The sequence below is a fragment of the Microplitis mediator genome, chromosome 2 (genome assembly GCF_029852145.1).
Source record: "Microplitis mediator isolate UGA2020A chromosome 2, iyMicMedi2.1, whole genome shotgun sequence".
In the NCBI taxonomy this organism is placed as follows: Eukaryota; Metazoa; Arthropoda; class Insecta; order Hymenoptera; family Braconidae; genus Microplitis; species Microplitis mediator.
In genome coordinates, this window is record NC_079970.1 from 4,427,647 (window position 1) to 4,440,887 (window position 13,241).

The following is a 13,241-nucleotide window of genomic DNA, read 5'->3' on the forward strand; positions in this document are numbered from 1 at the left end:
TTAAGGTTTAAGTAGTAATTTGAAAATAGTCAAGCAGTATATTTCAACGATTAACTGTTAATTGTAGCAGTTTAAACATTAAAATCATAATTTTACTGATTGAAATGACATTAGTTATTGAACATAACATAAATAATTACAAGTTGAACTACAATTATTGTCAATCATTTTTTTCCGTGAAGTTACAACTTCATGCCGTAGTACTCTGCCGGTATTTTTATAAGTATTAGAATTTTATACCGTAATGTTATATAAAACGTTTCATACATTTTTCTTCATACAGTAGAACCTCGTTGTAAGACTAGCTTGGGGCTGTAAAGAAAAAAATTATTAGAATTGAGGTACCCCCACCATTGTACTTAACAGCGTTTGCGCCCAAACCTCGCTATAAGACTATTGCTGTTTTGCGTTTTATTATTTATGCATTCGGTTCAACTCTACTCTATTATACAGTGAATCTATTATACATATAATCATAAATAAACAGAATTTTGACGTTCTTTTCTGTTAATTAATTAAGTGGTACCACGAAATTTTAAGTATTTTTTATGAAAATAAATTATTTAATCTAAAATCTTCATGTATGTATATTTTATCTCGATTTTAGTGGTAATTGTCGTTAGTCTTATAGCGAGGTTTCGGCTCAAAACTTTTATTGAGATGTTGATGGAGGAAGCGTTCCGAGCGAGTATCAACAAATTGAGGGGAAGAGTCTTATAATGAGGTCCTACTGTATTAGATAAAGTAAAATTTGAGCGAATTCAATATACAGTCAAAAATGTATTTTAAATTTTTTTCATTTCACTACTCAAATAAAATTTAATCCTCAGGCTTTTTAAATCGCGATCAATCTATTAACTCTTGACATGATGATTGATTACACTTGAAATTAAAAAAATATATAAAAGTATAATTATAGATGAATATCTTTATATTTTATTATCATCAAATGTCAATGGATAAATTATATTAATATTTTTACAAGTAATAAAAAAATGTGAAGATTTTGTAATAAATTTTAAATACAGAGTAAATTATTATTTATTTATATAACCATTTAATTATTAATTATTATCATAACCACTTCTTACTAAACTCACAATATCTAAATAAGTAAACGTGAATTTTTCATGACCTCGAAAATGGTAAAATATAAGATAAGCCAATAGCAATATACAATAATGCAAGTAAAATATTGTATGTATTTAAAACAAGTTCTTGTTCTATTACTCGGTTATTAAATATCGTTTGAAAAAAAAAAAAAAAAAAACACGGAAATTATGAATATGATACGGTTATCTAAAACTTTTGTAAATGTCTCATTAGAATATTATTTTAAATTATTTAGCTTATAATTCACACTTAAAAAAAATTAGTAATTAAATTTCTTTCTAATTGTGCAAATTTAATTCCCATATAAACAATTAAAATTAATAATTAACAATTAATATTTGAATGCCAAAAATTTAATATAATTACAAATAAATTTGTGAACTATTTTAGTTTCATACCTACGCTTGATTATAATTAACTTTGCTGAGCTTTTTGTGACACGTGTACGTATACGATAAAACTTTATAAATAGTTATCTTGATTGGGTCAATTGTGCAAAATTTATAAAAAAGTTGCATGATTGTTAACCTATATTATACTACTATTCATGATTATAAAGTACAATTGAAACTAGATCATAAAATTTGACATCAACCAAAAAAATATAACTCATGATTGAAAGAATTCCACTGTTAAAATTTTAATTTACGGAAAAATTTAGTTAACATTTATGACTTTGAATAAATATTTCGGGGGGGGGGACTAAACGGGGTACTTAAGTTAATAATGTTTTCGGAGGCTCAAATACCTCAAATATTTTTTTTATGATATTCAAAGTGAATAGAAAAAATTTTCAGCTGCCGTTAAAAAAAATTTTTTATTTTTTGCGGCAAAATGGAACACCATGGTATCCAATGGAAATATAAAAATTAAATTTTTTTATAAGTAATTAACATGAAGAAAAATTATATTTCACATAATTATTGGATGCAAAGGAAGAAAAAAAATTTTTTAATAGTTTTATTACACTGTAAAAAATCACCGGGGTAAGTCCAAGCGGTGTAGGTGTTAAAATTATCGGTGTTAAATTTACTCCCGAAAGCGGTGTGAAAATGACGCCGCCACCGGTGTAAATATTCTGTACCAGTGTTAAAATAACGCCGCCACCGGTGTAAATATTCTAGACCGGTTTTAAAATAACGCCGCCACCGGTGTAAATATTCTTTACCGGTGTTAAAATATTTTACTTTGTGAATACTTTTACTTACTCGATCACTATACTTGTTAATAAATGATATTTTTTATTCATTTTTATAAAGAACTGACATTTTTTGTGTTTTATAATCTTTAAAGTTAATACTCCAAGCGGACGCAATTTATCCTGCTTTTACACCGGCATTACTCCACTTTGACACCTGTTACCCCGCTTTTACACCGGTTACCCCGATTTAACACCGGTATTTTTAACACCGGTGTATTACTCCTCCTACACCGGTGTAATTTCATTTTTACACCGGGCGGAGTTAAAACGAGTCCATTTTTAACACCGCTCTTTTTACAGTGTACCATTATTATTATAAAACAAAAGTCATTGACATTTTTCGACTGACACTTTTGATTTTTGAAAAAGTTAAACGAAAAAAATTCAAAATAATGCTCAATTATATTTTCAAAAGTATTTCGGCTCTCCCTCCTTTGTCCCTTACTCTCTAAAAATGAATCAGTTAAATTCACTTCATATTAGTGAATATTCACTGGGAACCAGCTATAAGTATACCACTGGTTGAATTAGTGGTATACTTATAGCTGTAGAAATAGTGACTATCCACTGATTTTCGAGAATTTCACTCATTCATTTTTAGAGAGTATATTATCTTAATTTATTTATTGTTAATAAATAAATTTCAACAGAAAAGTAATTATTTTAAATATCTTCATTATGGTAAAATGAGAAGGGATAGTCGAATTACGTGGGTATAATTACGAGCTTCATCGTTCGATTGAATGTCAATGACTATCAATTTACTCTCTTCAAAATAATTTGATATCAAACCTCAGTCGAATGAAAATGATCTGCTCCATCAGTCGCAATAATTACTTCTAATATTATTCCATAAATTCTATCACGGAGAAACTATTCCCTTTAGGATTCCTATGGTTTCTCAGTAAAGCCGGATAATGATGACCATCTACAGAAATTTGAATAAACACATGAAAAAATTACTATGGCCATAGTAAAATTAACAACGATTTTACCTCAAATTACTGCAACCATCGTAAATTCTATTATGGTCATAGTAGTTTTTCCATATGTTCATTTAAATTTCTGACAGGTGTTCACGTCCCGGCTTTACTATGACACCATAGCATTTAAAACAAGAACAATTTTTCCGTGTATATTTAACCATTGTCAAGTATTCCCCTAAATTATTACATTTTTTTTAAATATATGGAAAAGTATATAAAGTGCAATGTACTGAAATGAATTGCATTTAAAAATCACAAAAAAAAAAAATGGTGAAAACAATATAACTACTTTCTATTGAAATTTATTTAAAACAAAATTGAATATAAAAATTTGAAAAATAAATATTTGTCGCATTTGAATTTTAAAATGTGTAAAACTCTTTATGATTGATTTTATGTATGAACTTTTTTTCATAATTTTCCACCGCGATTCACTTAGAAGTAAGTGAAAAAATAAGAGAAAAAAAAAACTAGCATATATAACGTGATATAACTTTATTCGTTTCACTGATTTCCAAAGAATATATATAGAGATAAAGTAAAAAAAATAAAATAAAATAAAAAATAAAAGGCGAGAAAAAGAAACAATGCGATAAAAACAAACCAAGTCTGTTCAAGATTGGAGTGGTCAGATAGAAAATAAGAGACGTCGGGACCTAAATCACCAGATAAACACAATTGTTCATTTCAACGCGTGTAAAAGAAGAAAAGCATAAAGCTTTTCTGTTCTTGTCATTCATCTGTATGACATTCCCTCTCCGTTGTTGAATCTCTTGGATCACAAAGAGACAAAATGGCCAAAACTCAAATGAAATGTGGGCGTCCCAAGTCAATAAAAGTGTCTTTGACATGAGAGAGACCAAATTTGTCATTCTTTTCATTAATAAACGGAAACTCATCCGCAAACGTTTTTTAATTTTAATCAAAATTTTTTAATAGCTTCCATAAATTAAAAAGCCGCGTAATTTATTTTCATAATTGCAGCTAAAATAAATATTTTAATTCAAAATGAGTGTGTCTGACTAATGAACTGTTTTACTACTATCAAACTTTTTTTCATTTTCTCATTTATTTTCATGCTCGCGTAGTGAAAAACAGAAACATACGAAAATAAATAGCTGTGTAATTGAAGTATAAAGTTAAAATTACCTAACAGACAATTAAAACAGTCTTGAATAATTGTTCGCTCATTTATCATTTATTTTTAGAGCGTATCAAATAATTGAATTAACTTCTTCAAAGTTAAAAAAAATTTTATACTGCATTTCCGTGCATTTACATGATAGAAGAATAATTTGAATACGGTAAATTATACATTCATAACTGTCTATGCCTGTGTAATTACATTAATCATTGATACAACGCTAAATAATTACACTTGGCAAAATGAAATTCATTTATACCCATTACACTGTAAAAAATTAGGAGTGAATCCGGAGTGATTACGAATTTAATTTCAATCTGAATTCACTCGGAGTTCCGGAGTTTAAAAAAAAATCACTCTGCATACGGAATAAATTGAAAGTTTCTTTTTTCAGCGGAGTAATTTCGGAGTGATCTGGATTTTATTTGAATCCGCATTCGCTCTGATTCAGAGTTTTAATATTAAAATAATCTTTTAGCAGTGAACTTCACTCCGAGGAATTTAATAAATAAACAGTCATCCGCTCCGGATTTACTCTGCTAATTTTTTACAGCGTATATTTATCTGCACAAAATTATTGAAACTATTATCGTAATTTATAAAATTGATGATTATAAATTTCAAACAATTATATTGACTCTTTTAACCGATACTTTGTCTCAATTTTCATTCTATCAGATTACAGACGATTTAATTAAAAAGTCCTCACATGAAACTCACTTTTCTTTAATTACATTCATTTAAGAAGATTATTCGCAGCAGTAACGAGTTGTTAAGTCAATTAATCTACTAAAACTTTTTTTAAATCAATATTTACTCGCGGATTTGAAATAGTAATCCTAGCTTGATCATTAAAGTAAACAAGTATTGAATAATATTTTTTTATCAAAATAATTAGAATTTTTTTAATATCAATACTTGACTTTTTTAAACTTAAAAAATTACACATTTATTGATAACTAATAATTTGATAATCTTAAAAAATAAATATTTCTTTTGATTTTATTACAAAAAAATCGATTTACTCATAAAAAATTTCATATAAAACTCAAACAAACTCAACTTCCGATTTATCATGAATATTAAATTCCTTATCGCAAGTTAATAAAAATTTGTCCATTTCATAGTTCATCTTCTTTCTTTATCTTTTACAAAACATTACCGGGCAAGTTGTTTGACGTCTTTCGAGAAAAATAAATTTTAACGATGATTTTAAAGAATCTTGTTTATAACTTAAACTTTGATCTTCCGTATATTAAAAACGCTGTACTTATAAACTTATTGTCTGCGTACTTTTAAAAAATGCTCGTATCGTAAGAAAGTATTAAATGTTTGCAGTATTGAAATATTGATTTATACACAGAAAAAAATAATTTCTTGGCGCAAAAAAAATTTTTCATTATGAAATGGAAACAAAAATTTTATTAGGATTAGAAAAAAATCCACCCTAAAAAAATTTTCGTTTTCAATTCATGATGAAAAAAATTTCTTAGGGGGAATAAAAATTTTTTTGGGGCGAGTAAAATTTTTTGTGTCAAGAAATCCTTTTTTTTTGGTGTAATTATGATATCATAATTAAACAACTGGATTCGACCGAATTAAAAATTTTAATTCTGTTACATTCTGTCGAATTCTGCAAAACAGAATTCAACTGAATTGAAAATTTGAATTTGAATCAAACAGAATAAAACCGATTTAAAAATTTCAAATTCGGTTTAATTCGGATTCAAAACCAGAAATTGGAGAATTATTTTCGAATTAATCAGAATTAAACCGAATAGAATTATTTCAATTCGTTTTAATTTGGACAAATTCTGGTTTTCCTGCCGAATTAGACAAAATTCATTTTAAAGTTAGGTACCGAATTAACACAATTTATCTGAATTAAATAGAATTAAAAATTTAATTCGATCGAATTCAGTTGTTTAATCAGGGATTATCTATAATATTCTTTTGATGTTTTTTGTTATTCGTTTTATTTATTTGACTCATGAAAAAAATTTTCATGGAGGAGTTGTGAATATAAATTTTTTCTATTTACTGTGTAACATAGTCAAGTAAAGAATGTTTGTTATGATGGACAACAACGTCAAGGAATATTATCCAAGGCTCTATATATATATATTGAGGATCGCAACCTCGTCCTGTATTACATCGTTATTTATAATCTAATCATCTTATCTTCACAACTAGTATCATTCCTATTCAATGTATAACAATATTTAAGTGTTGATCTGATATCAAGTTTCGTGTCTTGCTCCGAGCAAATCTAACTCTAAGGATAATAATAATAATATCAATAATACCGACAATAAATACAAGGATAGCTAACGGAAAAAATACAAAAAAAAAATTTATCTTTCAATTACTATTTATAAAATTAATAAATTAATATTAATTTGAAAAAAATGATTACTATTTTATAGCATATTGAAAATAGTCATGCATTGCAAAAGTAATTAATTTTTTTTCAGCCTGTAATTTAAATATTTAATTGACATTTTATTACCAAAGTCAAACTGCAATTATTTCATATTTATTAAATATTTCAACTTCACCATTGAATTTCGTGGGATGTAATTTAATATTTATATAATTTCAAAGTCATTGTAAAATGTTAAATTATACCATACAATTTAATTAACAACTTTTTAATTATAAAATAAAATAATGAGTTTTAAGTGATACCAAAGTTCACGGAAAAGTTAATTGATCTAATTAATTTTTTTTATTTTATTTATTTATATTTTTTTGAAAGCTTTCCTCTATAATTTTAAAAACTTTTTGCTTCGAAAAAAATTATAATTTTTTTTTTTTATACCGCGAAATATTTTAAATAGAAAAAAATTTCGTAAAATAACTTTTCATCATTTTTTTTTATCGTACGTAAATAAAATAAAGTATTTAATTTAATTTTCCCCTCCTTCTTAAATTAATTTATTCACTAATACAAGACTCGTAAAATCTTTCAAAATAAAAAAATGAATGAATGAATGAATAATATGAGTAAAGCGAGTATCATAATAATGACGAACCTCGTAAAAGTAGAAAGAGTCAATTTCAGTGGTGGCGTTGACCTCAAACATGGACGAAGTATTTGGCATAACGTATGTGACATCATAGCGTTCTTCGGTGACATTGGTAACGTCAAGAATCTCGTTATCAAGTTCTAAAATGGTCTCGTTGTCGCCGGACAACAGGGCGACCGTTTCATCAGTAGACATCTCTCTCTGTTGTCTTAGTTGTGTCTCGAGCCAGAATCGAACGTGGCTCAAGTGATATCACCAATCGATTCTCCTCATCTTGTCCTGAGTTCATTTCCCGTCCTTAGGTTTTTTCCCATTCTACCTCAATCACCTTCTTTCCGTCTCTTCCTCTTTCGCCAGAAGCACCTCCACCTTTTTATTTTTATTTTCAAACTTCTCACTATTGCTATTATGATTTATAATATTCTTTCCCAACTATTACTTCCAATCACTAAAATACTCTAATAACATTTGCAATTAATTATATATAGATATATAATTTATATATTTTCTTAGCCATTGCCACTTATTTGCAAGAAAACACTTGGAAAATTTTTTTTCACTATTAATTTATGTAACACATATATTTGTTTTATGTGACGAAAGTTTTGTAATTGAAGATTCTTCCTTCTAATAGCGTGAATTGAAGCATTTTAATTCCATTGAAACTTTGTTAAATTTTCTGAATTACCTATGATGCGGCACTTTATAACTTCTTATAAGTTGACAAACTTATTCAACCGAATGTCCTTTGACAGTATTACTGAGAGCTTTGTAAAGTGTCTAGTGTTGTACAAAAGTTTTAACACGAAAATCTTGATACCATTCAAGTACGTGAATATAATTATGGAGGAATACATTTGAGATAAAGAAGAAAAATTTTTATTACAACTGCATGCACTTAATTTATTAATTTTTATCTTCAACTAAAATAAATTTAAATGTCTAATTTTTAATTTTTACAGACAGCATAAAATGAAACTTTTTTTTTTTTTGAGTCAGATCAAAATTTTGAAATAATATGAATTAGACTGTCATTTTGCATAAATAAGTTTTTTTCATGCCTACCGTTTGAAATCAATTAGTAATGATAAGAAAAAAAAATTCTAGAAATCACAGCCCGAAATTTGAATTTTTAAAAGTCGAAATTTTTTTCAATTCAAATATACACAGAAATAAACATTTTTCAAACTGAAGTTTCGAAATTACATAAAAAAATACAATGAAATTTTTTCTGGTATTCTGTAGCCTACAAAAAAAACGGATATTGAAGTCAATAGACTGAAAAATTAAAAGAAGTTCCGGGTATTTTAGAACAAACTCAAAATAAGAAGAAGCTTCAATGTTTTTTCAAGTTACGAATTCTATATCGGGAAAATAAAAATTATACAGCATATGTATGATCAAAGTCAGAACGAAATATTTGCATAGGGTAAAAATAACAAATATGAAATAAAAATTCTTTTCTTTTTTCTACTGCTATCGTAAATATCACAGAATTTTCAATCTCTTTTAAATTCTCATTTGCAGTTTGACTTTGCGATAATTTTTTTTGTGATTACTTAACAATTTTCAATAATGAGCATGAAAAAAATGTCGTTGGAAAATTGCAGTCTAATAATTATATATATTTTGTAGTAATGAGGTGATATTGTACAACAAGTTACTGTTTTTTCCACAATATCGACCGATAAATTATTTCACATACGGGCTGATATAAATTACATCTTAATTATCTCAAGGCAAAGACGCGTTTTCTAAGCACAGGATCCGTTTCTACAGATTTTTTTTTTCTTTTCTCTCCTTTTCTTTAACACACAATAATAATCAATCTTTAAATCTAGCATTCAATGTGGGTAACCTCTATATAAGGACATTATTTGTGAACTTGATCTACGACCGTTAAGAAGACATGTGTCACCATTTTATTTCATTTCTCTCTATATGTTTTTACTTTATGACTTTCATATAAATCACACGACACTCTTTAAATCTTTATCCACTATTCAATGGTGATATCAATAATCTTTTTTTTTTTTATTTCATATCTATCGTGTCTTTTTTTAATTATAATTCTTATACATCGCAAGTATGATAAAAAAAATCATTATTATTTATAGAAAAATAAATAAATTAATACCGAGTAGCCGAACATTTAAATTTAATCTAATCACTTTTATATTTTTCTGCAATAATTATTATTATTTTCAAAGTTAAAATTTCTTAATACTCTTATCAACTTAATTTCAAGAAGTTTCAAACTTATTATTTAAAATACGAACGAATTATTGCGAATAGGAATCAAAATATTGGAATAATTTTCCTGTTGTCTGTAGATATTATTGATATTTAAACTAATGCCGCGTTTGATCTTTAATTTTATTGTTGAAATAAAGAAAAAGCTCGAAACTGTCATCTCAAGTGTCAAACACAACATCAACTGTATTGAGTAAACTGACAGTAGCATTTATTCTATTTTATTATTTGTATTTAAATGAAAATTTTAAAATAGTGGAAACAATATAAAATAAAACGTGAAAATGTCTTTCGCGAGGATATCCTTTGAGGGAAAAATAAAAATTTAACTCGACACGAATGACAATAAACTTGTCGGAAAATAAGTAGTAAAAAAAAATGTAACCCAAAGAAATTTCTACTCTACATTTTCTCAACATTTATTTGCAAGGATCCTGAGCGAAGTGTAGTTGCACTAAAAAAAAAACTACCTATTTGAAAAAATAGTAAATGTTACTCTTTATTTATCTCATAATTGTTTGTAGACAAATAAAGAAAAGTGAAAAAAATTTTTCTATAACATTAAAAATTTTTTGTTTCAATGAAAAAAAATTAAAATGGACATTCGTCGAGTTGAAAATCGAATTAATATTAAATTTTAGTATCACTCAATATTATATTTTTATAAAATTATAGTTTAATATTATGAATATTTCTCTTTTATTTGTCACAAAATATCATTGTACTTTGTATCCTACAACAAAAGGATTCAACATGAATAGTGTCCATTGAGACTTGTACTCCAGTCTGATACACTAACAGCATTTTTTAATAAAAATATAAAATAAAACCAAGTTCTTTATCATTCGAGCTTAGAGAGACAAGAAAATAAAATAAAAAAAATTAGTTTAATAAAAAATATTCATATGAAATCTTTAGATAAAACGTCTTTGATATCTACGAGGGATGCTTGACAAAAGCAGACTAATGAATATTTTCAAAATAACATTTAAAATTACTATAAGATAATGAAAAGTAAGCGGCTTTGATAAAAAGTATAGAAGCGTACGGAAAAAACAGAACACACTTGCACGTCGACGCGCAAAACGCGACTGAGGCTAGTGATCGCGATACGAGTCGCGAGTCAAGGCAAAGCCGCGCGAATCCTGTGAGACTGCACTCACCACTCAACGTATAATAGTTGAGTTGTCGAGTTATCCACGGATAAAGTCGGCAACTGACGGTATGATCTGAATGTCAAATAACTAAACCGACCACTACTAATAAAACTAATGTGTACTCTGTATAAATGTATCATGATACTTGCTCGTATTCATATTTAAACTTTTGCGCATGCCCTATTTCTATATATACATATATTTTTTTTTCACTTCAAAAAATAAATTAATTCATCAAAATCTACTGATAGGTAAATAAACAAATTTGCGGTGTTGATTAATCTTTTTAAAATTTTTCTATTAATTACACATCAATGAAAACAATTTATATAAAAATTTTAATTACTAAGTGGCATTTTTATGGGTAAATTATTATCTGGTTTCTACATCAATTCAGAAGCTTTAATAGCATTAAATAAATTAAAATAATTTTTAATAAATAAATCGGATTAACTGTAAAATATTATTGCTGTTTATTTATTTATTTTTATTAAACTACGTATATATTTGTTTTATTTTATAACCAATTATCATATATTTATATATTTTTTTATTTTATTTATTTATATACCAGGATATACAATATTTACATACAAACTTAATACCTATAGAGGCGCGTACACCTGTACATAGGCCTGGCAATTAATTTGTACATAAAATTAAGCTTAATCCAAGTCAATATATATATCATATATTGCATAAACTTTTGATATATTTATTTTGCGGTGTGATCTTTGTCTTGTTAAAATTTGTTCATTTATTTTTTAATTTCAATTTGTTTAAAGTATGTACATATTTCTTGACAAAAGGTCTCTACATAGAAAATTTTTTGAAATTTTGTTACCGCATAAATTCCTAGCTTACTAAATATGCAGATTAATAAGTATGTAAAATTCTTAAGTTTACCATGACACAGTCTGACATTCCAGTTATTTTGCAAATTCTTTTTATTAATTTAGTAGTTATTTTAAATTAAAAAAAAAAAGTAGCGAATAATGAAATTAAATTCTTGAAATCATAATAAAAAGTTTATTAAAAATTTTATTATATATTATAAAATAAAGTAAATTAATTACATTATGAATGGAGTCATATTCAAGCTTCTTTAATTAACAATCAAAAATTTCGGTTAATTTAACTAATTCAGTTACTGTTATAATTTTTAACTCTATTATCTCCAGATTCAATTTAAAATTTTAATTTTTTACTCTAATGAGAATAAAAAATCAAAATTAATTAACAGTAGATTACTAAAAGAATTGTTACATATATTTAAAATTTTAATCTCTATTCATTTCTATACAATATATTTATTAATTATATCTATATATAAATAAATCCATCGGAAATTGTAAAGCGTTAAACAATAACTGTGAATTGTTATAAATTTTGAATATATTAATCAATATTATCATATTGTAAAGACGGGAAACCGGTGTATGGTATCGATCTATTGGAATAAATATTGAATTAATATTTTTGTAGCGTAATACTGTAAATTAATTAACTTACAACCGTTTTTCGTTGGTGAATGGATGACGAATTTGAATGAGGCTTTAAATTTAATTCGTTAAAACGCGACGATGATTACCATATTTGTAAAACAGTGACGAATATGATGGATTATATTTCCGTGTAAGCATGCTTCTGAGTACATTCAACATTGCGTTGTATTGCAGTCCCATTTCCAGCTATTATTTATTTCCTACCTTAATAAACTCACTTTTTTTATTTTTAGTTAATTGAAATGAATAGAAGGAAAATTGAAACAAAACGCAGTATCTAGAGTAAGATAAACTGATACAAAAATTTTTTAAATTTAATTATTCTATTATTTATGACGGTACTAAATTTTGATCATTATTAAATTGTGTTTACTAGATAAGTAAATTAATTAGTAAAACAATTTACACTAGAAACTAATGCTGATGAGTTAAAAAAATATTTTTTATTTTAGTAAAAAAGTTGCGATTGAAAATTCTCATTTTTCTTTACGGAGGGTCGATAATAATTTTTGTCCAAACTTTTCTCTCAAACAAAATCATTAAATGCAAACGTTATTATTTTTCAAAATTGTTCATTTGTTGAAGAGAAAAACGTGGACGAAGTTTCCATTTACTGCGCAAATGCAACAAGGATAGTACGATTTGTCGACTTGAGTGTGACAGAGAAAAAAGAGACGACTACTTTTTAATACAAATGAAAAATAAAATAATTCTGTGCACTCGGAAAAAAAGGCATCCATTTCTTAATGTTAATTTTTGTCTGACTCTCCCCTATAGTACGTATACTTCATTAATAATTCATTGAAAATTTTTTTAAAAATGTAAAAAAAAATGTCTATAATAAAATTATATA

General features: G+C 26.3%; 1 protein-coding gene across 10 annotated transcripts in view; it reads right to left on the reverse strand.

Moving 5' to 3' along the window:
- Nucleotides 1-10,956, reverse strand: part of LOC130678549 (cardioacceleratory peptide receptor-like) — a 28,535-nt gene extending 17,579 nt beyond the window's left edge. Inside the window, exons 1-2 of one of the 10 annotated variants that reach the window (XM_057485825.1) lie at nucleotides 10,775-10,956; nucleotides 7,480-8,396 (exon numbers count right to left, since the gene is read on the reverse strand). In XM_057485825.1, the coding sequence (XP_057341808.1) occupies nucleotides 7,480-7,668 (189 nt within the window). In that variant the 5' untranslated portion in view covers nucleotides 7,669-8,396; nucleotides 10,775-10,956. Of the gene's footprint in view, nucleotides 1-7,479; nucleotides 8,397-10,451; nucleotides 10,671-10,724 lie in introns of those variants that run through there. The other 9 variants (XM_057485819.1, XM_057485822.1, XM_057485815.1 and 6 more) reach the window with 9 other exon arrangements.
- Between the last annotated feature and the right edge of the window lie 2,285 nt (nucleotides 10,957-13,241).